The sequence below is a fragment of the Hypanus sabinus genome, chromosome 3 (assembly GCF_030144855.1).
Source record: "Hypanus sabinus isolate sHypSab1 chromosome 3, sHypSab1.hap1, whole genome shotgun sequence".
In the NCBI taxonomy this organism is placed as follows: domain Eukaryota; kingdom Metazoa; phylum Chordata; class Chondrichthyes; order Myliobatiformes; family Dasyatidae; genus Hypanus; species Hypanus sabinus.
In genome coordinates this window covers 169295679-169320792 of record NC_082708.1, presented here as the reverse complement: position 1 = coordinate 169320792, position 25114 = coordinate 169295679, and the positions used below count along the sequence as shown (strand labels likewise).

The 25114-nt window shown below is 39.0% G+C and overlaps 2 protein-coding genes across 5 annotated transcripts in view; one reads left to right on the top strand and one right to left on the bottom strand.

Annotated features, from left to right (window-relative positions):
• Positions 1–20992, top strand: part of rnf103 (ring finger protein 103) — a 55901-nt gene extending 34909 nt beyond the window's left edge. For all 3 annotated transcript variants that reach the window (XM_059965643.1, XM_059965641.1, XM_059965642.1), the window contains 4 exons: positions 7740–7919; positions 18251–18372; positions 19332–19446; positions 19914–20992. In XM_059965643.1, the coding sequence (XP_059821626.1) occupies positions 7740–7919; positions 18251–18372; positions 19332–19446; positions 19914–20056 (560 nt within the window). In that variant the 3' untranslated portion in view covers positions 20057–20992. The remainder of the gene's footprint in view (positions 1–7739; positions 7920–18250; positions 18373–19331; positions 19447–19913) is intronic.
• A 2524-nt stretch (positions 20993–23516) lies between these two features.
• The window catches only part of LOC132391897 (lysine-specific demethylase 3A-like), a 77684-nt gene continuing 76086 nt past the window's right edge, over positions 23517–25114 (bottom strand). For both annotated transcript variants that reach the window (XM_059965639.1, XM_059965637.1), the window contains exon 25: positions 23517–24933. In XM_059965639.1, coding sequence (XP_059821622.1) covers positions 24847–24933 — 87 coding nt within the window. In that variant the 3' untranslated portion in view covers positions 23517–24846. The remainder of the gene's footprint in view (positions 24934–25114) is intronic.

Here is a 25114-nt window from a genome sequence, read left to right as displayed (position 1 = left end):
AGAAGTAGGAATCTGATATGAGAGGACAGTGGACCGTGGAGAAAGGAAAGAAGGAGGGGCACCAGGGCAGGTGAGGAGATAAGGTAAGAGGCCAGAGTGAGGAATAGAAGAGAGAAGGGAGAGGGGAAAAAGTTACCAGAAGTTGGAGAAATCAATGTTCATGCCATCAGGTTGGAGGCTACCTAGATGGAATACGAGTTGATGCTCCTCCATCTTGAGAGTGGCCTCATTGTGGTAAAAGAGTCTGTTAACCGACATGTCATAATGGGAATGGGGATAGTAATTAAAGTGGTTGGACACTGGGTAAGTATGCTTTTTGTGGATGGAGCAGAGGTGCTTGTCACAGCAATCTCCTATTTTATGTTGGATGTCACCAATATAGCGGAGGCCACATCGGGAGCACCGGATAAATAGACAACCCCGGCAGGTTCACAGGTAAAGTGTTGTCTCACCTGAAGGCATGTTTGGGGCCTTAAATGGAGGTAAGGGAGGAGATAAATAGGCAAATGATGAATAGCTGTCACTTGCAGGGATATGTGCTGGGAGGAAGGTTGGGTGAGGAGGAACAAAGAGACAAGGGAATCCCAGAGGGAGCAAACCCTGCTGTTAGAGAGAGTTGGGGAAGAGGTAAAGATGTGTTCAGTGGTAGGGTCCCATTGAAGATAGCAGAAGTTGCAGAAAATGATGTGTTGGATGTGAAGACTAATGGGTTGGTAAGTGAGAACAAGAGAAACTCTATCCCTATTAAGGCAGTGGGAAGATTGGGTGAGTGTGAATGTCTGGGAAATGGAGCAGATGCTGGTGAGCGTAGCATCAATGGTAAATCAATGCTTTTGTCTTTTTTGCTTGTAGAAGTTAATACAAAATTAGTGAAGTTATGCTTCAGTTGTATAGGGCATTGGTGAGAGCATAGCTGGAGTGCTGTCTGTAGTACTGATCTTATTTATTGAAAGTAGTTCAGAGAAAGGTTTATTAAGTTGGTAGGTTCTCTTTTGAGAAAGAATTGGACAGGACATGTTTGTATCCAGGAGTTCAGAAAAGTGAGGGGAATGATTGACAGGATGGATGTGGAAGAGATGTCTGCTGTTGTGAGAGAACCTGGGAGATCAGTGTTTAAAAATAAGTGATCAGTCATTTAAGAGTAAAATGAGTTGGGGTTTTTGGAATTCTTTCACCATGGTGTATTCTTACGGCAGATTGCACTTTGATAAACACATGGATGATAGAAAAATGGAGGGCTATGTGGGGAGGAAGGGATAGATTGATCATAGAGTAGGTTAAAAGCTTTTGAAGGGAGAAGATTATGTTGATTGTGGAAGATTCTGACTTGAAACCGCACTGAGACTCAGGATATACCCTTTCGGCTATTTTCTGCAATCTGTTCAAGACCATGCGAGCAAAGACCTTCCCAATGATGCTCAGCAAGGAGATTCCCCTGTAGTTGTTACAGTCGCTTCTGTCCCCTTTGTTCTTATATAAGGTGACAATGTTGCAGTCTCTCCTGTCTTGCAGCACTGCTCCCTCTATCCACCAATGGCACAGTAGTTTGTGCAGATGGTTTAGCAGGACACCCTTTGCGCACTTGATGGCCTCTGGTGGAATGCCATCCAATCCTGTTGCCTTCCCAGTGGGCAGGCTGTTGATGGCTTTACTTAGCTCTTCGGCATTCGGCAAAGCATCCAGTTCCTCCATGACAGGCAGGCATTCCACGGCATCTAGCATGCTGTCCAAGATGCAGTCTTCTCTGGAGAAGAGTTCAAGGTAATGCTCCACCCATCTCTCGCATCTGCTTGCCTTTGTTTTTGATGGTCTTGCCTGTTGTGGTTTTCAGTGGAGCTGTCTTGCTCTGGGTTGGACCGATGGCTTTCTTGATCCCCTCGTACACTCCACGGATGTTGCCTGTATCAAGTGATGACTGAATGCTTTCGCATAGTTGTAGCCAGTAGTCATTTGCACAGCATCTGGCTGTTTCCTGGGCCTTGCTTCTTGCTGTCCTTAGCACTTGAAGTGTTGCCTTGGTGGGGTGGCATTTGTGCTCTAGTAGTGCAATATGCTTTACCTCAAAGACAGCAGTGAGCTTACTCGAGTTTGCTTTAAACCAGTCCTGTGTCTTGCCCCATTTCTTCCCGAAGGCCTTGAGTGCAGTGATGTGGATAGTGTCCTGGAGAGTCCCAGCTCTGCTGGTCTACTTCAGACAAAAGCAATGTCTCAACATCTTCCACCTTCGCAGCCTGAGATGCATCCTGGACATCAAGTGGACTGACCGAGTCACCAACAATGAGGTCCTGACCCACGCCCAGATACCCAGCCTCTTCATCCTGCTCCAACAACGCCGTCTCCACTGGCTGGGCCATGTGCACCGCATGTCAGACGGGAGGATCCCGAAGGACCTGCTGTATGGGAAACTGGCCTCTGGCAAGAGAGCACAAGGGTGGCCCCATCTTCATTTCAAAGATGTCTGTAAGAGAGACATGAAGTCACTGAACATGAACGTTGAAAGGTGGGAGGACATTGCAAGCGATTGCTCTCACTGGAGGCTGGAACTACGCAGAGGTCTGAAAAGAGGAGAAGAGAAGCTGAGGCTTGCTGCTGAAGAAAAGCGCACTCGCCGAGAAAACAGCACCAAGACAGCACCAGAGGACAGTGCTTTCAACTGCATTCGTTGCAGCTGAGACTGTCTCTCCCGTGTGGGCCTCTACAGCCACAACAGATGCTGCTCTACCAACACAGACTGAAGCAAGACTTTCCAGGTCCATGGTCTCGCAAGACTAACGGATGCCATCAGTCATCAGGTTAAAAGGTTGGCACAATGTTGTGGGCTGAAGGGCCCATACTATGCTGTAATCTACAAACCCCATTTCCAGAAAAGTTGGGATATTTTCCAAAATGCAATAAAAACAAAAATCTGTGATATGTTAACTCACGTGAAACTTTATTTAACTGACAAAAGTACAAAGAAAAGATTTTCAATAGTTTTACTGACCAGCTTAATTGTATTTTGTAAATATACACAAATTTAGAATTTGATGGCTGCAACACACTCAACAAAAGTTGGGACAGAGTTAAAATAAGATTGAAAATTGCACAGAATATTCAAGTAACACTGGTTTGGAAGACCACATTAAGCATGCTAATTGGTAGTGGGTGAGGTATCATGACTAGGTATATAAGTAGCATCCATCAAAGGTTCAGTCTTTGCAAGCAAGGATGGGTCATGGCTCACCCCTTTGTGCCAAAATTCAAGAGAGAATTCTTAGTTCAAAAGGAACATTTCCCAACGCAAGATTGCGGAGAATTTAGGTCTTTCAACATCTACAGTACATAATGTGAAAAGATTCAGAGAATTCAGAGACATCTCAGTGCGTAAAGGGCAAGGTCGGAAACCACTGTTGAATGCGCGTGATCTTTGAGCCCTCAGGCGGCACTGCCTAAGAAACCGTCATGCTACTGTGACAATTATAGCCACCTGGGCTCAGGAGTACTTCGGAAAACCATTGTCACTAACACAGTCCGTCGCTGCATCCAGAAATGCAACTTGAAACTGTATTACATGAGGAAGCCATACATCAACTCTATGCAGAAACACCGGCAAGTTCTCTGGGCCCGAGCTCATCTCAGATGGAACCATGTGCTGTGGTCAGATGAGTCCACATTTCAGCTCGTTTTCGGAAAAAACAGGTATCGAGTTCTCCATGCCAAAGATGAAAATGACCATCCTGATTGTTATTAGCAAAAGGTGCAAAAGCCAGCATCTGTGATGGTATAGGGGTGCATCAGTGCCCACGGCATGGGTGAGTTGCATGTATGTGAAGGTACCATTGACTCTGAGGCGTATATTAGGATTTTAGAGAGACATATGTTGCCATCAAGGCGACGTCTCTTCCCGGGATGTCCATGCTTATTTCAGCAGGACAATGCCAGACCACATTCTGCATGGGCTACAACAGCGTGGCTTTGTAGACACAGAGTGCGTGTGCTTGACTGGCCTGCTGCCAGTCCAGATCTATCTACTATTGAAAATGTATGGCGCATCATGAAGGGGAGAATCAGACAACGGAGACCACAGACTGTTGAGCAGCTGAAGTCTTATATCAAGCAAGGATGGACAAAATTTCCAATTGCAAATCTCCTACAATTAGTATCCTCAGTTCCAAAACGATTAAAAAGTGTTATTAAAAGGAAAGGTGATGTAACACAATGATAAACATGCCTCTGTCCCAACTTTTGTTGAGTGTGTTGCAGCCATCAAATTCTAAATTTGTGTATATTTACAAAGTACAATTAAGTTGGTCAGTAAAACTATTGAAAATCTTTTCTTTGTACTTTTGTCAGTTAAATAAAGGTTCACGTGAATTAACATATCACAGATTTTTGTTTTTATTGCATTTTGGAAAATATCCCAACTTTTCTGGAAATGGGGTTTGTATATTCAGAAGTACATAGATACTGAATAAGCCAGGGTGAAAGGTTACCAAGGGTACAAAGAAATGCTGATTGAGATTATCTTATTAAATGATGGAGGAGAGTTGAGAGGCTGATGAGCCTGCATTTGTCCCTAATTCATGATTATATATGTTAAGTAGAAGCTTGTGCTGTAAAGGGAATTAGCAGTTTCCTTTTCTTCAAAGTGATGCTTTGAAGAAGCCAGAAATCAGAATGTAACACAAGAACTATGAGAGACAACACGAGGAAACCTGCAGATGTTGGAAATTCAAATTCAGGACTGACGAAGGGTCTCGGCCCGAAATGTCGACAGTGGTTCTCCTATAGATGCTGCCTGGCCTGCTGTGTTCCACCAGCATTTTGTGTGAACTATGAGAGACAGTAGGTGAAACAAACACAAATTTCACTTTGCCTTGAGCATTTTTCTAATTAATCCTCGTGCTGTCTTTACGACAGTTATTTAGTTTATAATATTTTCGCTTAGTAATTCATTCAATAGTATTTTCTAGTTAGAATTAGAAGTGTTTAAAGTATATTCATTGCATGTAAAATATATCGGCATGCGATGACGTCACATCCGGTTTCGCCGCGTCTTGTGGGAAAGTACCGGTTTGAAATTAGCGTGAGGGTGGGGGCTTACCACGAGGCACACCTGAGCAGAAGTTGTTTTGCAGGCATGAGAAATCACAGTGAGAGCAACGCTGTAAGTTAATAGATAATCGATATATTGAACTAAGATGTTAATGCCGATCCTGTTAGAAGTAACGACGGTAGATAATGTTTATGCTTTCGTTAGTTAAAGAGTCGCGGATAGTTTGCATGGAAGTGTATTTAAAGTAGTCAATGGAGCAGGTAAACTCTCCCTGTATACTGCACCTTAGTGTAATGTAGTTATAGTCACCTTTGCAAGTATTTACACTTGAAATGTGATATTAAGGAAGGAACAAATACTGTATTAATCTTGTATTGTTTTATCAACAGTTTTCACCATATGTTAATGTGAAGAGTGAACAGTAAATGGTTAATCTTGCTGCGATCTGGTTCTTATTAACTGTGGTTTATCTCGACGTTAAATTCGGCGTTCGTTACACACGAAGGAGAACGTTACACCTCATATTACCTCAGTGCCAGCAATACCAGTTCTGAGTATTCTCAGCACCTGAGCATTCACAAGTTCAAGGTCAAGTTTAATTGTCATTCAAACATACATATGAAACAGGCAAACAAAACAGCATTGCTCCAGAGCCAAGGTGCAAAATACAGTACCAACAGGCACATACAGCATATAGCACATATAGTTATGATAGCAGAAAAAAACATAGCCCAGAATATACCCCAAGTTCCTGAGCGGCATGGCCTGTAGATTGATGGTGCCTGGGATATTGTCCTGGAGCTAAGTTTCTGTAAGAACAAGTAAGTACACAGCGGTTCCTCATCACGCAGTAGTGCAGCCACAGACAAACGTAATCCACAGAGTGAGCATTAGATGGCAACACCAACAGGAGAGGCCAGCCCCCAGCCTGGCACCAACTCCAGCATGCCTGCCGTGCCTCTGCTCTCTGCCACACCACCTCAGGGGTCTCTTCCCCTGGGCGGCTGCAACAGATGATACCACAGCACAAGGGTCTGGTCTGTGCAGTAACTGGGGCCACATAGCTCCCCTGATGTCAGTATCGCCAGAGAACTGGACTTGCAGAATTCTGCATTACCAATGTCCGACAGGGTCTTGTAAACACAAGAAAAATGTCCAAGGCAATAATTTGCCACCATTTGTTGCACCACACACTGCCTCAGCTGTAGCAAGCACAAGTCAGTGGTAGACATTTCTGAAGACTTGTAATTATGTCAGTCCATAAACTTTCCCTCATAAGTCCTAAATGCTTGATCCCCAGAGAGCTTAGTGCTGAGTGTAAAGGAAACACTCAACCAGGCAGCTGTTGGTTTTTACCTAGCTCAGGATAGCACACACAGCCTTCAGTTAGAAAGTGTAGCTCTTGGCAAAATAACCTAAACAAGCAACATCATGGTTGTCGTCCTATCAAGCTTCAGCCATACTTAAGTTGATATTAAGTATAACACAAAGAACAAGAACTTAAGAAGCCAGATCATTGACAGCATTTAGACAAACATTTGGTTTAGGGGCGGCACAATAGCTTAGCGGTTAGCACGATGCTTTACAGTGCCAGTGACCAGAAAATCTTGGGGTTCAATTCCTGCCACTGTCTGTAAGGAGTTCATACTTCATACGTTGTCCATAACAGTGTGCGTTTCCTCCAGGCGCTCCAGTTTCCAAAGACGTATGGTTGGGGTTAGTAAGTTGTAGCATGCTCTGTCGGTACCAGAAGTGTGGCAACACTTGTGGGCTGCACTCAGCAGGTCCTCAGACTGAGTTGGTTCTTGATGCAAATGACGCATTTCACTGTACATTTCGATCTCCGTGTGACAAGTAAAGCACATCTTTATCTTTGGTTTGCCTTGGCACAGAAGGCTATGGGCCAAGTGCTGGAGGTGGGATGAACAATGGATGGGTCCCCACTGGTCACTATAAGGTGGCGGGGCTGAGTGATCTGTTATCACACTTAAATTCTGGACAACACAACACCCTCATTAAAACTAGATGATTATCTCTATTGTTCAAGGGATCTTGTGTGTAAAAATCTAATTTTGCTTCAGTTATGTCCACAAAAGTTGCATTTCCTTCTGGTATGGGAGCAGCCGAGTATTGAACCAGAAGTCCCTACAAAGGACTGAGAACAGCTAAGAGGATCAAAGGGGCCTCCCTACCATCCTTTAGCGACATTTTCCAGGAGCACTGTCTATGCAGGGCCCTTAATTATTAAGGACCCTACCCATCCATTTAGCATCCTCTTTGACTTTAATATGAATTATTGACCCCACCCATCCATCCACTCACCCACTTATCACCACCAGGCAGGAAGTTCTGATGCATATAAGCAATAAAGTCAGGATGAGAAACAGTTTCTTCCCTCAGGCCATTAGGCTTCTGGATTTCCTGCTGCATTGCATTCAAAGTGTCACTGGTTAATCTGTTCTGTACCTGACAAAATTTATGTGCTTTACTTTGTTTATTTATGCATCATTCATCTGCAGGTTTTATCCTTGCTTCCTAAGTTATTGTGTGTTATATATTACTACTGTGCTTTACACCCTGTGTCTTGTTTGACTGTATAGGTGTAAATATTTCAATGACAATAAACTTGACTTCAGTGTGAATGAAGCCTACAGAGATATTAGGAAAGACAACAGTTGTTAATAACACTTTCTATTTCCAACAGATATTGTTAGAGAAGAGGAGAAAGTAAAGAGGTCTGTGAAAGATGCCGCAAAGAAGGGTCAGAAGGATGTTTGCATCATATTAGCAAAAGAAATCGTACGGTCAAAGAAGGCTGTAAGCAAATTGTATGCATCAAAAGCACAAATGAACTCTGTCCTAATGAGTATGAAGAACCAACTAGGTAAGGTGTTTATGCTGTCCATGAATTACAGTAATATCCCATGACTACTCCGTAAAATAGTGTTTTCTGATGCTATTCTTTGACTAGGAACCATAGCTAAAGTGAGGTGACGTTACACAATCAATGATTCCATTGCCCCTGCCACTTGGGTGGTGATCTGGATTCTGAGCATTAGGGAGTACTTTACTCTCTTTGCTCCCAACCTGCACCCTCCCTTTACTTGGAGGGTAGAAAGGGGTAATGGGATACATTCAGACACGGACTTGCGGGAATGGCAGACGAACGACCTCTGAAGTAGGCGGGTGATTAATTCATTTTCAACCGTATAGCGTAGTACAGGATTTTCGGCCCATAACGTTAGAACATAGAAAACCTACAGGCCCTTCAGCCCACAAAGCTGTGCTGAACATGTCCTTACCTTAGAACTACCTAGCCTTACCCATAGCCCTATGTTTTTCTAAGCTCCATGCCCCTAACTAAAAGCCTCTTAAAAGACTCTATTGTTTCCACCTCCACCACCACCACCACCAGCAGCAGCCCATTCCACACACCCGCCACTGCGTAAAAAAAAAACTTATCTGTGACATCTCCTCTGTATCTACTTCCAAGCAGCTTAAAACTGTGCCCCCTCATGCTAGCCATTTCAGCCCTGGGGAAAAGCCTCTGAGTATCCACATGATCAATGCCTCTCATCATCTTATATACCTGTGTCAGGTGACCTCTCATCCTCCGTTGCTCCAAGGAGAGAAAGTCGAGTTCACTCAACCTATTCTCATAAGGCATGCTCCCCAATCCAGGTAACATCCTTGTAAATCTCCTCTGCACTCTTTCTGTGGTTTCCACATCCTTCCTGTAGTGAGGTGACCAGAACTGAGCACAGTTCTCCAAGTGGGGTCTGACCAGGGTCCTATATAGCTACAACATTACCTCTCAGCTCCTAAGTTCAATTCCACGTTGATGAAGGCAAATGTACCGTATGCCATCTTAATCACAGAGTCAACCTACGCAGCAGCTTTGAGCGTCCTATAGACTTGGATCCCAAGATCCCTCTGATCCTCCACACTGCCAGCAGTCTTACCATTAATGATATATTCTGAATCATATTTGACCTACCAAAATGAACCACTTCAGACTTATCTGGGTTGAACTCCATCTGCCACTTCTCAGCCAGTTTTACATCCCATCGATGTCCCACTGTAACCTCTGATGGCCCTCCACCCTATCCACAACACCCCCAACCTCTGTGTCATCAGCAAACTTGCTAAACCATCCCTCCAATTCCTCCAGTTCATTTATAAAAATCACAAAGAGTAAGGGGCCCAGAACAGATCCCTGAGGCACCCCACTTGTCACCGACCTCCATGCAGAATATGACCTGTCTACAACCACCCTTTGCCTTCTGTGGGCAAGCCAGTTCTGGATCCACAAAGCAATGACCCCTTGGATCCCATGCCTCTTTACTTTCTCTTTTTTTTAATAAACTTTTTTTTATTGAGTTTTCAAATAATTACAGAAATAAAAGAAAATATATGAAAAAAATATATATACCCTTCCCCCCTCCCCTTAACCCCTCCCCCCCAACATCCCTATATAAGAAAAAAGAAAGAAAGGAAAAAGTGCCTGGATATCGGAAGATCCCCACATGCTCCATGGAGTTCGTAATAACTTTAGTATATATATTTCTTTCTTTCCCCAAAAAACCAATTATTTCATCTTCGGAGCACCTATATATTTAATCCTGTCTTTTGTAAATAAGGGCGCCAAATTTTCAAAAATGTTTCATATTTATCTCTTAAATTATAAGTAATTTTTTCAAGTGGAATACAGCCAAAAATTTCCTTCTTCCAATGATCTATACTTAAGTATGTATCTGATTTCCAAGTAACTGCAATAGCCTTTTTGGCTACTGCCAATGCAATTTTTATAAATTCTTTCTGATATTTAATCAATTTGGGTTTCGGTTTTATCCCTTCAATATTGCCTAGTAAAAATAATATTGGATTATGTGGAAGTTGTGTTCCATAATTTGTTCCAATAAAACTCTTAAATTTGTTCAAAAAGGTTGAATTTTAGAACAAGACCAAGTAGAATGTAAAAAGTACCGATTTCTTGGTTACATCGGAAACACTGATTGGATAAATTTGGGTTTAATTTATTTATTTTTTGTGGTGTAATATATAATTGATGTAAAAAATTATATTGCACTAATCTTAACAGGACATTTATTGTATTTGTCATACTATCAAGACATAGTCTTGACCAATTTGTTTCTTCAATTTTAATATTCAAATCACTTTCCCATTTTTGTCTTGACTTATGGACTCCTTGTTTAATTGCCTGTTTTTGAATCAAGTTATACATACAAGAGATAAATTTTTAAATCTTTCCTTTTTGAATTAAAGTTTCTATTTCATTAGCTTTCGGCAATAACATTGTTTGACCTAATTTTTCTCTTAAATAAGCTCTTAGTTGGAAGTAACAAAAAAAGAGTGTTGTTTGATACTTTATATTTATTCTTAAATTGATCAAATGACATTAATATACCCCCTTCAAAACAATCTCCTATATATCTAATCCCTTTTTGAAACCAATTATATAAAAGTTGATTATCCATTGTAAAAGGAATGTATATTTTGAATTAAAGATCTCTTTGCTAATAAAGATTTCTTTGTCTCATCATCAACATTTATCTTATTCCATAAGTCAATCAAATGTTTTAATATAGGAGATTCTTTCTTTTCCCATATCCATTTAGATTCCCATTTATATATAAAATCTTCTGGTGTATTTTCTCCTATTTTATCTAGTTCTATTCTAATCCATGCCGGTTTATCTTTCTCAAAAAAAGATGCAATAAATCTAAGTTGATTTGCTTTATAATAATTCTTAAAATTTGGAAGTTGTAACCCTCCTAGATCAAATTTCCATGTCAGTTTTTCCAACGATATTCTTGACATCTTACCTTTCCAAAGAAACTTCCTCACATATTTGTTTAACTCTTGAAAAAACTTCTGAGGTAGTTGTATTGGTAGTGATTGAAATAAGTATTGTAGTCTAGGGAATATATTCATTTTTATGGTATTTACTCTACCTACTAATGTTATTGGTAATGCCATCCATTTATCAAGATCTTCTTGAATTTTTTTCAGTAATGGTAAGTAATTTAATTTATTTAAGTTCTTTATATTATTATGAACTCTTATACCTAAATATGTTATACCATTTGTCGGCCATCTAAATTGAGTTATTAATCGACATTGACTATAATCTCCTTTAGTAAGAGGTAAAATTTCACTTTTATCCCAATTTATTTTATAACCTGATATTTTCCCATATTCTTCTAATCTATAGGATAATTTACGCAACGAGTGCAATGGGTTTGTTAAATAAAGCAGAACATCATCAGCAAATAAGTTAATCTTGTATTCTTCCTGATTAACTCTAAAACCCTTAACATCTGGGTCCATTCTAATTAATTCAGCTAATGGTTCTGTCGCCAACACGAATAAAGCAGTTGATAATGGACAGCCTTGCCTAGTTAACCTTGTTAGCTGAAATGGTGTTGAAATTTGACCATTTGTCACTACTTTAGCTTTGGGATTAGTATTTAAGGTTTTAATCCATTTTATAAAAGATACTCCTAATCCATATTTTTCCAATACTTTAAATAAAAAATTCCATTTCAATCTATCAAATGCTTTTTCTGCATCTAAAGCAACTGCCACACTCATTTCCTCCCTCTTTTGTGCCAAATGAATTATACTAAATAACCGAGTTACATTATCTGCCGATTGTCTGTTTTTAATAAATCCTGTTTGATCCATATGTACTAATTTTGTTAAGTATTTAGATAATCTGTTAGATAAGATTTTTGCTATTATTTTATAATCAGTGTTTAATAAAGAAATAGGTCTATACGATGGTGGCTTTAAAAGATCTCTGTCTTTTTTTGGCAATACTATTAAAATAGCTGTCGAAAAAGATTCTGGAAGTTTATGCGTTCTTTCCGCTTGATGTATTAACTCCATAAAAGGAGGAATTAATAAATCTTTAAACTTTTTATAAAATTCAGGTGGAAAACCATCTTCTCCTGGAGATTTATTACTTTGAAGTGATCCTAGGGCTTCTTCGACCTCTTTCAATGTGAAAGGCATATCTAATCCCTTCTGTTCTTCCATATTTAATTTTGGAAGAGTTATTTGTGATAAAAGCCTTTCTATCTTGACATTATCATTTTGTGATTCTGATTTATACAACTCAGAGTAAAAATTCTTAAAAGTTTCATTAATTTCTAAAGGTTTATAAGTAATTTTATTTACTTTTGTTTGAATTGCATTTATTGTTTTAGAAGTCTGGTCTGTTTTTAACTGCCATGCAAGGACCTTATGTGATCTTTCACCTAGTTCATAATATCTCTGTTTAGTTCTCATAATTGCTTTTTCTGTTCGATATGTCTGGAGTGTATTATATTGTAACTTCTTATTAATAAGTTGCCTTTGTTTTTCTTCTGTCATATTTCTTTGAGATTCTTTTTCTAATTTTGTAATCTCTTTTTCCAATTGATCTATTTCTATCATATTCCTTAATTTTAGAAGTATAACTTATTATCTGACCTCTCAAATATGCCTTCATTGCTTCCCACAATATGAATTTATCATCAATTGAATGTGAATTTGTATCTAAAAAGAACTGAATCTGTTTTTTCATAAAATCACAAAAATCTTGACGTTTTAGTAACATTGAATTAAATCTCCATCTATAAATTGATTCCTCTTTATGTCATTATCAAAGGAGAATGATCTGACAATATTCTGGCTTTATATTCCACATTTTTCACCCTATCTTGAATATTTGTTGATAATAGGAAAAAATCTATCCTTGAATATGTTTTATGTCTATTTGAATAAAATGAATAATCTCTTCCTTTTGGATTAATTCTTCTCCATATATCAATCAAGTTTAAGTCTTTCATCAGTGATAGAGTTAATTTTACTACTTTTGATTTTGTGACAACCTTTGTTGATCTATCTAAAACTGGATCTAGACAAAAGTTAAAATCTCCGCCTATTAATATTTTGTCATGTGCGTTCGCCAAATTCAAAAAGACCTCTTGTATAAATTTGACATCATTTTCATTTGGTGCATAAATATTCATAAGAGTCCATAGTTCTGAGAAAATTTGACAATGTATAATTACATATTTCCCCGCCGAATCAATTAATACATTTTGTATTTTAATTGGTAAATTTTTATTAACCAAAATTGCAACTCCTCTCACCTTTGAATTAAATGAAGTTGCAATAACATTTCCTACCCAGTCTCTTTTTAATTTCTGATGTTCTTTGTCTGTTAAATGTGTATCTTGTAAAAAAATATATCTGTTTTCATTTTTTTAATGCATGTTAAAATTCTTTTTCTTTTTACTGGTCCATTAAGCCCATTAACATTAAAACTTTAAAAATTCAGTAAATTAGTCACTATTTTTAATTATGTTACTCCAATCCATAATAATACCTAATCTTTCAACTTTCATGGTATCTTGGGAAATCTTTTTAAAATTCTCCATATTGCTATGTGTGTCCCCACCGATCATCCAGGCAGAAAGATAGAAGAAAAATAGAGTATAAAGAAAAAAACAAAATACCCCCTTACTAATGTTGTGAAAAAAAAAGAACACAACATTACCCCCCTCTGTTGTACGGGTCATGGCGATCGCCATGATTACACATGTAAATCCCGCAGTAACCGATCCAAAGCTCCCCAGCCCCCCCGCAACATAAAATAGTATATATAAAAGAAGAAAAAAAATACTATTCTCAATTAGTATTTCTGAAATTTTGCTTTTCTCCCCTGTATCATCTTTAAATGTCCATCACTTCCGTTCACTGTCTCTATCTTCATCCTTAATCCATTACGCTTGGAAGTCTCTATGTGTAATTAACGAATAAATGGAAGTTTTTGTGCGAACTCCTCCACTTCTCAATAATCGGTAAAAAATCTTCTTTTTCCCTCCTCCAAAAAAATTATCAGTGTTGCTGGGTGACGCATTATAAATTTATAACCCTTTTCCCATAAGGCTTTTTTCGCTGGGTTAAATTCCTTCTTTCTCTTCAAAAGGTTATAATTTATATCAGGATAAAAAAGAACTGCCTTCCCTGCTATCATCAATGGCCCGTTTCTCTTTTTGGCACATTGGGCAGCCGCCTTCAGGATCTTTTCTTTATCTTGGTATCTTAAGCATTTTATCAAAATTGATCGTGGATTTTGATCAGCTTGAGGTCTTGACAAGGCTGTATGAGCCCTTTCAATCTCAATTAGAGTTTCTCCTTCCATTTCCAATTTTTCAGGGATCCATTTTTGAAAAAAATTTATTGGATCTTCTTCTATATTTTCTTTAAGTTCAACAATTTTAATATTGTTTCATCTACTAAAATTTTCAAGCTTATCAATTTTTTCCATAAATTGTTTTCTTTCTGATGTCCAGGCAGTAGTATCATTTTCCATTTTATTCATTCTTTCAACTATGTCTTCCGTTGTAGTTTCCAAATCTATAATTCTCTTTTCCATTTTTTCCTGTCTTTTTGTCATTTTATCAAACATCATCTCCATATTTGTCATTTTTCTTTTGATTACTTTTAATGCGCCTAATTTACGCATTATTTGCATCAAAGTCTTTTCTATATTTCCAGAAAGACTTTTACCTCCATCTTCGTCTGATTTTTCCAGAGAATCTGACTCTCCCTCAGATTCACTTTCACTTTCGGTTTCAGTCATAGCTGGGATTTGTAGTTCTGGTTGCTCCCGTTTGCGCATGCTCCTTCCTTCACGTTTGCGCAGTTCTCGTTGGTCTTTTTCTTTAGAAATGGTCGATGTTGCCACAGTTTCTTGTTCTGTATTGCTGGTGGTATAATGTACCTGAGCCCGCGGTTCTTTGGCAGAAGTGGGCCTTGATTCTGTTCCAACTTGCATTGTCTTCACGGTAGTAATTTTCTTCATCTTCTGTTTGTGAGGCATAACTTGAAACAATCCGGAGTAGTTTATAAGTAACTTTTAGAAAGTATTGACTAACTTTGCTTCACTTAAACATTAATTTATTGATTTTTTACGGGAGAGCTGGGTTCCAGCGTCTCAATCCTATGTCATCAGGTGACGTCCCCGCCTCCTTACTTTCTCAATAAGCCTTGCATTAATCTTGTTGAGCTGACCCTTTAGCCCACTCCAAGATCAACGCTTCCCTCCTACCCACATATCCCTCCATTTCTTTTATCCATGTGCGTATCTAAGATCTCTTAAAATATCCCTGATATTCTCTACCACCACCCCTGGCAGCACGCTCCATACACCAGCACTGTGTAAATAAAACTACCTGACATCCCTCCAATCACCTTAAAATGATGCCCTCCCTGGGACACAGACACTGGTTGTATATTCAATCAATGCCTTTTATCATCTTGTAAACCTATCCAGTTGAATTGAATTGACTTTATTTCTTACATTCTTCACATACATGAGGAGTAAAATTCCTTACATTACGTCTCTAAATGTGCAACGTGCAATCATAGTAATTTATAATAAATTGAACAGTCAATGTAATATAAAGTACACTCAAATTAGCGTGAGTTAACCCGTCTGATGGCCTGGTGGAAGAAGCAGTCCCGGAGCCTGTTGATCCTGGCTTTCTTGCTGTGGTACCGTTCTCCACATGGTAGCAGCTGGAATAGATTGGGGTGACTCGGGTCCCCAATGATCCTCTGGGCCCTTTTCTCACACCTATCCGTGTAAGTGTCCTGAATCATGGGAATCCGCAACAACAGATGCACTGGCCTATCCGCACCACTCTCTGTAGAATCCTGTGATTAAGGGAGGTACAGTTCCCATACCAGGCAGTGATGCAGCCGGTGAGGATGCTCTCAATTGTGCCCCAGTAGAAAGTACTTAGGATTTGGGGGTCCATACCAAACTTCCTCAACTGTCTGAGGTGAAAGAGGCACTGTTGTGCCTTTTTCACCACACAGCTGGTGTGTACAGACGACGTGAGGTCCTTGGCGTTGTGGATGCCAGGGAACTTAAAAGCTGTTTCCCCTCTCAACCCCAGATCCATTGATGTCAGTAGGGGTAGCCCATCTCCATTCCTCCTGTAATCCACAACCAGCTCCTTTGTTTTTGCAACATTGAGGGAGAGGTTGTTTTCTTGATACCACTCTGTCAGAAAGATGACTTCTTCTCTGCAAGCCACCTCATTATTGTTTGTGATAAAGCCAATGAATGTAGCATCATCGGCAAATTTAATTAGCAGATTAGAACTACGGGTGGCAACAGTCATGAGGGTACACAGTGAGTAAAGGAAGGACTCAATACACAGCCCTTAGGGGCTCCTGTATTGAGAGTCTGAGGGGTGGAGGTGAGGGAGCCCACTCTTACCACTTGCTGGTGGTCTGACAGGAAGTCCAGGATCCAGCCACATAAGACAGGGTGAAGGCCAAGGTCTCTGATCTTCTTAACGAGCCAGGATGGAATTATGGTGTTGAATGCTGAACTGTAGTCCAAGAACAGCATTCTCACATGAGCATACTTCTTCTCCAAGTGGGTAAGGATGGTATGTAGAGCTGTGGTTATTGCATTGTCTGTTGAATGGCTGTGTCGGTAGGCGAATTGTTGAGGGTCCAGCTTGGGTAGTAGCAAGCTGCAGGTGTAATCCTTGACCAGCCTCTTAAAACACTTGCTTATTATTGAGGTGAGTGTGATCACCTCTTATCCCCCTTTGCTCCAAAGAGAAAAGCCCTCACTCACTCAACCTTTCCTCATATGACATGTTCTCCAATCCAGACAGCATCCTGGTATATCTAGTCTGCACCCTTTCTAAAGCTTCCATATCCTTCCTATAAAGCAACCAGAACGGAACACGGTAATCACAAGTGTGATCCAACTGGAGTTTTATAGAGCTGTACCATTACCTCAGCTTTTGAACTCAATCTCCCAACCAATGAAGGCCAAATATTGCAACATTTTATTCAATATTTATTTTATTGGAACAAAATAAAAGTATTTAACCAGAATAAATGGCAATGTAGAAATGAAATCATACTTTCCAGAGTAGCATATTACAGATACTCTCCAGAAATACAACTGCCATTGGATGAGGTTGTGATTTTGGTGAACAGTTTGTAAGATTGTGCACCATTTCAGATATGCTGCAGAAAGCACAGACTGTAAGATCTGCTGTGTAATTTGTGGCCTGTTTCTTAAGCAAAACAGCAATGTTATGATGGACTATTTGGAAATGCAGTAGTGTAATGGCTTGATTTTACTGGATAGAAAGGATTTTCTGTTCCCCTTTGACAAAACTCTATACAAAATTTCTAACTGAACCAACTGCATACACATACATACAGGAACAGGACAAAGACAGTATCTTTCCAATGTCTGCAAGACAGGGTCAGGTGTGTGACAGAATACTCCCCATGTGCTTGAATGTGTCCATCTTGAACAACATTCTGAAATGTTGGCACCACCTACTCCAAAGTGGCTCATTTAATTGTTTAATCTGGGAGCTGAGGTGCCATTTTCTCCCTTCACTAGTACACCTTGCTGTTGTGCACACATCTACAAATTGCACTTTGACTCCCTAAAGTGATTTTTGACACCACCACCATCTTTGCTCAAGGGCAAAAATGAGCTAATGGATACAACGAAACATAAGTTTCACCTTCTAAATCATTCACCATCTAATGTTGTTGGATCAAACTCCCACAGCTCTCTTGACTGTAGTGTGGAGTTTCTCATCACACAAGTGCGCAGGTCAAAGTAGTGATTCAAAATCATTTTCGAAGGGTATTCAGGATGAATGATAACTTAAAACTTGCCAACATCCACATTCACCAATATAAACAATTGTGCACAAAGGACAGTTTACATAATATTATCAGTATTGAAGTAAACAGTGTACAACTTCCTCACTTCAAGGTTTTTCTGGACTTTTTAAAGCCCTCTTGACCCAGGAGCAGGAACCACCACATTACTTCCCTTCAGTACCATAATCCAGGATTATTACCTGTATGTTTACTTCGGCCAAGTTCTCCAAACACTTTTGGAATTGTACTACATGCTCCTTTAAAGAGTAGTCCAGTCAGGTCCATTTCCTGGCTCTTTCAGATCTAGCTGATGAAATTACATTGAGCTGCCACAGATTTGTTGCTCATACTTTTAACAAAACCAATGAAGCTTTATCTACAGCTTAAGTTTTGTGCTGCAGCCTTTGCAGTGCTGTGTAAGTCAAAATGAAATGGTCATGTTTTCTGCTTTTAATTTACTATTTTTCCTTCCCTTCACAGCTGTAGCGAAAGTCACAGGTGCCTTAGAGAAGAGCACTGAAGTGATGAAAGCCATGCAGAGTTTAGTAAAAATTCCTGAAATTCAAGCCACCATGAGAGAACTGTCTAAAGAAATGATGAAGGTGTGATATTACTGTTCTTGTGGCTGGAGCCTACTTTTAAGTTGTAGGTGTCTGCTTTTATCTGTCATAAGAACAAATCTCTAACTTGTCAAATTTAACGAACTAGAGAAACCAATGTTTAGGAAAGGGCTGCTATTAGCCATGTTAGCTTGTTAAATAACGAACATCACCCACAGGATGATGTTCATCTCTCATGAATCATCTCTCCCTTAATGTTCAATGATATTGCTATTAAGTTCCTGCCACAAGTATCATCAGGATCACCACAAAACATACATGTCAGAGGCTGGAATACTGCATTGAGTGATTCACCTCTTGAACCTGCTGTTCCACTAACTAGAAGTCAAAATTGCTGAGCTATATAACCCTACAGCCTGAACATGGCAAATAGGATTAACATCGTTGGGCGTAGACATGGTGGAATGATGGGCCTATTTGTGTGTTCTTCAGCTCTGGCAGGAGTGTAATGGAGCTTTCTCAATTGCCTGGATGAGTTTGTGTCAACTCTCAAGCTTCTTGTCATTCGGACGGAGCAGGCTGCCTGACTGGCACTACATCTACCTCCCAAAGCAGACGTTCTCTCCACCACTGGCAGCATCTACAAAATACATTGCAATTACTTACCCAGGCAGCTTTATCATTAAGATCAAGGGCAGTAGGTGGATGAGAATACTACCACCTCCAAGTTCCCTTTCATCTTGAATTGGAAACATGGCCAGTCCTTAATCTGAATCCTGGAATTTCCTGCGCAACAGAATGTGCTAACTCAAGGAGGCAGTTTACCATACACCTTTCCAAGAGATTTAGGGATGGGCTATAAATGGCAGCCTTGTGAGCAAGTTAGAAATTTCATTGACCATTTCATTGAAACTGCCAGAAATTAGGGCAGACTTGGGTCTAGTAGTTACATAGTGTTGATGATTTTTAATGATTTTTTAACATGTACTTTCTGTATGCAGGCAGGGATTATCGATGAGATGCTGGAGGATACTTTTGAAAGTATGGAAGATGAAGAAGAAATGGAAGAGGCCGCAGAGCTGGAAATTGACAAAATACTATTTGAGGTTACTGCAGGTAAATTAAATTGTGTTTTTAATTATCTTTTATAGATTTTTGTAATGTCTGAAATTTTTAATAGCACAATCTCCTTTTTGAAATGAAAACCAGAAATTCATTTCATTTTGAAAGTTAATGTTCTGGGGAAATAATTTCAAATAAAGTTCTGTGCTCACATAGTCAGTATATTAGAGATTGTGATTGAGATAGCCCATAGCGCTGGCTTGCTGTGGCTAAACGCCTTTGTGATTAATAATTGCTTTATTGTTGACAAATTCATGGAAACTAATGGTAATTCTTGTAACTTGCATTCTGCATGTGCTTCTGGGAAAGGTTGCCGATAGCCTTGGACAGTTGCATTCTTAGATCTCTGCAGAAACACAATCAGATCAGTATTGGAAAAGACAAGTTTATATTTGTGCCTTCTGCTTTAGCACCAAATATTGACAAGTCACAAAAGCTATTTGGCTATTTTTATTTTTCAGGTGCTCTTGGGAAAGCTCCCAGCAAAGTCACGGATGCTCTCCCAGAGCCAGAACTTGCAGGGGCCACAGCCGCATCAGATGAAGGTGAGGCAGAGGAAGATATTGAAGAAATGCAGTCACGGCTAGCTGCACTCAGGAGTTAATCTGTGTAAATAAATTGGATATATAGTTCCCACTTGAGTTTATAAAATTATCTTGCTGTTGAGTTCCCATACCCCTTTACCCCCCTATACAAATACCAAAGTAAATACTTTCTGTGTAAGAAATGGGTACTGCTAAATTGTACAAAGTAAACTTCCCAAAACATAAGATTACACTTACAAGTTATTTGTCCCATTGTATTGAACTATTTGTCACATCTTTTAGTTTAATATAATTTTAGCACTGCTGTCATACTTACAGTAAAGTGTAATTCCTGGATCTAACAGGGATTCCAGTTCTTGTAGTTACAATTGAAATTTCTTTTATATATAACATAAAGCTATTGGAGAATGTAAAATAACTTTTTTTAAAGTGGCCTTATTATAGTGAAAGGATCTTCCAGAAAGTTTGGTAAGATCTTATGATAAACAGCCAATTCTAAGAAAATATTCAAACTATCCTTTATATTACATAACAAATGTATATTTGAGTTATAAATGAATGTTTTGGTCAGTGCAAAAAAAATTGTCTATTTAAGTGGTGAGTGCCTCTAGTTTTTAATATGGCTATTTTTGGCTTTAATGGAACTTGTATGGATGGGTAGCTATTGGTTTTGTGATTATCAGAGACCTGCTATCTCAGATAAGTTTACTTGCTCTGTTCTGTAATAACTGCAGTCCATTCAGTCTTCAGACTAAAATAATTTTGGTGTTGTCTTTGGGTTGGATTTGAAATTGGGAGATGCATCACATACTGTAGTATTACTGTCTTCATTTACAACCATCTTATTAAACATTTTTCAAATGTTTGTTCACTAGCACTTCTAAGGAGTTTTTTTTTTGTACATATGGATAACTGAGCACCTTACCATCATTCAAGTATAGCTGTGATTTTGCTTACCTTCAGTAATAAAAATGAATAAAATGTGATTTTCATGACGTGTATTGTCCTAGGATGCTTTCTAACCAGGTAAACACTATTTTGCAGCCATTTCATTGCAGAAAACAAGTCTTATGTCTCCACTAGTTTGTTAGAAAGTAGCATCTTGATACTTTTTTTAAAATGGACTGTGGCTTAGACTACATCCACACTAGACCAGATAATTTTGAAAATGCTGGTTTCGCGTAAAAACAATAGGTGTCCATACCAAGCGTGTTTGAAAATACCTCTGTCCACATTAAAATGGGTATTTGAGCGAATCTCCTCCTACTGGGCATGTGCAGGGCACATCTACAGAAAACAAGCGACATGTTAGGTGTCAAATCTCGCTGTGAAAGTGCGTGTTTGAGCAGCTACAGACCAGAAAAACTTGAAAGGAAATTGCCAAATGATGGACGGCTGTTGGCTGTCATGCAGGAGGACTTAAAACTAAAAACAAATACTGGAGCACATGGAGGCAACCAACAGGGAGCTCACTGACAGTATGACCCAGCTGACGACAAACATTGAAAAACTCTTGCATTAATAAAGCACCTTGTTAAATGTATAAAATGTCTGCATCAGTGTTATCTTGTATTTCCATACAAGAAATATTACACATCTATTGTCAGAGAAGTACTTGCATAAATAGGTAAACCACCTTCATACAAGCAAGGATAGAAAACAGGGCAAAGTGAGTATACTTATTTATTCAGTAAGTTATAGCTCAAAGTATTTGGTGAGTACAGTTCTAACTCTTATGGCTTCAATCTTGTTGCTGGTTGTTTTGAAATTGTTAGGTTGTGTGGTGGGGGGGGATTGCATTCAACAATGAAATGCTCTGCTGCCACCACCATCTGTTCCAGTACGTCATGACAGCGTTTCTAGAAATCTCGGGTTACCCCGTCCACACTACTCTGCCCAATCGGCATTTTCAAATTTACACTCTGGGGGGTGCATTTTAGAAAAGCTCTGTTTTCGGGGGAGGAAAACGCTGTTTCAGTGTGGACGGAGGGACAAAATGAAGAGAAAAAGCTTCGGTTACAGATTTATCCGGTCTAGTGTGGACGTAGCCTTAGTTGACTGCTACCTGTCAGTTCTGGATCATTTTAATTATTAGTTACCAGTGGAATAGATTTTATCAGAAGGATTCTCAGCAGAACAAACCTATAATCTATCAATTTTTTCTTAACGTAAAATTGGAATAGGATTAGTGGAGAGATTTTGACAGCTATTTAAGTGCCAGTGAGGAACATAGAAAGCCTACAGCACGATACAGGCTCTTCGGCCCAAAGTTGAGCCCACCATGTCCCTACCTCAGAAATTACTAGAGATGTCGGGGTAAGTTGTGTTTTTTTAAAAACGCAGAAAGTGGTGAATGCTTTGAATGGGCTGCCGGCGACAGTGGTGGAGGTAGATACAATAGGGTCTTAAGAGATTCTTGGATAGGTACATGGAGCTTAGAGAAATAGAGGGCTATGGGTAACCCTAGGTAATTTCTAAGGTAAGGACATGTTCTGCACAGTTTTGTGGGTCGAAGGGCCTGTAGTGTGCTGTAGGTTTTCTATGTTTCTATTAATATTTAAATAGGGATGAAAAGAAAACAAATATATCCCAATTTGATTTCTCTACCCAAATGGCTTTGCTGGATCTGTACAATCTGTTTCATGTACCTTCAGATGTACTTGTTACACTGAAACTGAAATGTTGCAATGTTTAATGAGTTGCCTAGCTTTCACTTTTATTCAACAGCTTACTGCTTCAAGAACAAGTAGGAGTGTAAATATGATCACTATATTCTGAAAGGATTAAATTGGGATCCAAAATGGATTTACAAGGATATGATTAAAGAAATTAAGGGAAAGTGCTGTGAGTGAGCTTACTTACCAAAGCTTTACCTGTAACTCTCTTGCTCAAGAACAATGCTATTACTTTCTGAACCTATGAACAGACTTTGAGAATTAAAAGATTCTGGGTATCTACAAGAACAAATCAAAGGATCAACCAACTCATTACTAAATTATTATTTAATACCTAAGCGGATGACCTCATCTTCCACACGTCACTTGCCATAGTTGTTATTCAACTTCGAAATCAATGGAAATCAAGTGCCAAAATAATGAGCACAGACAATTGATCAAATGGTCTCCTTGTATTATGGCTTGGAATAGATCAGCCAAATCATGCACTTGTTTATTGCATCTGCTTCACTTGCGATTTCAGAGGAACTTTCTAACCGGCCACTTGGAAGCACTCATCAAAACGGCATCCAGAACCAGGGACCTCGGCTGGAATGAAATGCATTTAAAGGCACAACCATTTTTTTTTTAAAACAGCATGTTGATATATTGTGTAAAAATCACATTGTTGTACAAATATTGCCCAACCATCTGAACAATTCTATTAACTTGAAATTTTCAGACTTCAACTTTGATGCTCTGCATTTAAACCACAGAACTAGTAAAATGTACAAAACAAAACCCACACAAACATTCAACATAGCAGTTATGTCCTGAGTAATCAAAGTTACTGAAATACCAACGATTGGGATTTCATCTACTTTGAAAGTTTTATAGCAGTTTTACAAAATAGATCAACTAGAATAGTCTCCAAATTTTACAGCCAAAGAAACAAGGCCATTCTCCACTGGTACACCAACCAAAAAACTTGCACTCAATTTCAGCAATGTTTTAAAACAAAAAGTGGATGAAAATTAGTCAAGCTGAACCAAACAACACAGAATGGGGATGAGTCTGAACTTGCAATCAACTGTGTAATAACATAGCAAAAAGTTTATTTCTCTAATAATGCAATTTGTTTGCATAGTGTATTGCCTACATTGTTAAGGAAACCCACACATCAGTAGAAGCTGCAGTACAGCACAGTGAATGTCAATTAGAATTCTCATCCATGCACTTGTGTATTTCCCAACAAACATTTCTTGCAGCATAAAGACAAAAAAATCAATTAGGAAGTACTTTGCTCAAAGGAGTCCCGGGTTTGTAAATGTGCCAGACAAGTTAATATCTCCACAAGACTGGCAAAATAATTTTTACCAGCTCAAGCGGAAAATATTACAGCAGAACTATGTGAAATGTGCCTCAGTCTGTAAATAATTGGTTCTGTGAATCTGATTCCTGGTGGGGTTTCGACTTATCTGTGTTTCAGATTATTAACTCCCGCTAAACATGAAACATTTCTCCAAATGTTAAGTACAAAATTAACACAATTCACATTAACAGAAAGATCAAATATCATGAACTTTTGGATGTCTTCCATTTAGAACTCTGTAGATATCCAGGTACAGACAAACATGTAAACTATATTAATGGTGAACTGCTGTAAAAGAGCTAGATCCACTATGACAATGAAGATTAAAACCTCTCATCTCAGGCCTGAGTTTACTTGTTTTAGCACTAATAATATCTGGATATTTTGTTTTCCAACTAGACATGAGACATCTAAAAAGGATGTTGCTAACTATGCCACGCTACAGCTAATGATCTTCAATAGGGAAGACTAGACTTTCTTCTATTGCTTCCCTGGTCTTCTGTGGAAAACCACAAAAGTATTCCTCACACAATTCCAAGATGACCACAGAGCCATGAGAATAAATATAGGGTGGGTAGAGCAAAACTAGTTTGGAATTGTTTAGTTGGGAGCCTAAAAAGATGTTTGCTTGTTAGCATTATTAGATATAATTTGAAACAACATCCTTGCTGCGCAGTTTTACAAATTATACCAGATAAAGTACAGGTTCACATCTCCTAATTTAGCCAGTGGAACAAAGATGCTGTATTGCCTCCTCGAATAAATCAGTTTCTGGAAGTTGGTGTCAGCAATAGAGTCCAGATTTGATGTCCAGCCCTGGACATCACCCTTGGGTCTTCAGCAGGCTGGACTCATGAGCTCTTAACATCGCAACAGCATCTTTCACTGCGTGGTAGATAATATTCTTCACCTGTGTATGAAAAAATAAATCACAGTATTGTGATTAGAAACAAGTTACACTACTCCTCAAAGCAAAAAACATTGCAAGTAATAAATGATTTGGCATCAACCCTTGCCCATCACACACCAAGCTCTCCCCACCAATGAGCATATCTACAAAGAACGCTGCCATTAGAAAGCAGCAGCCATCA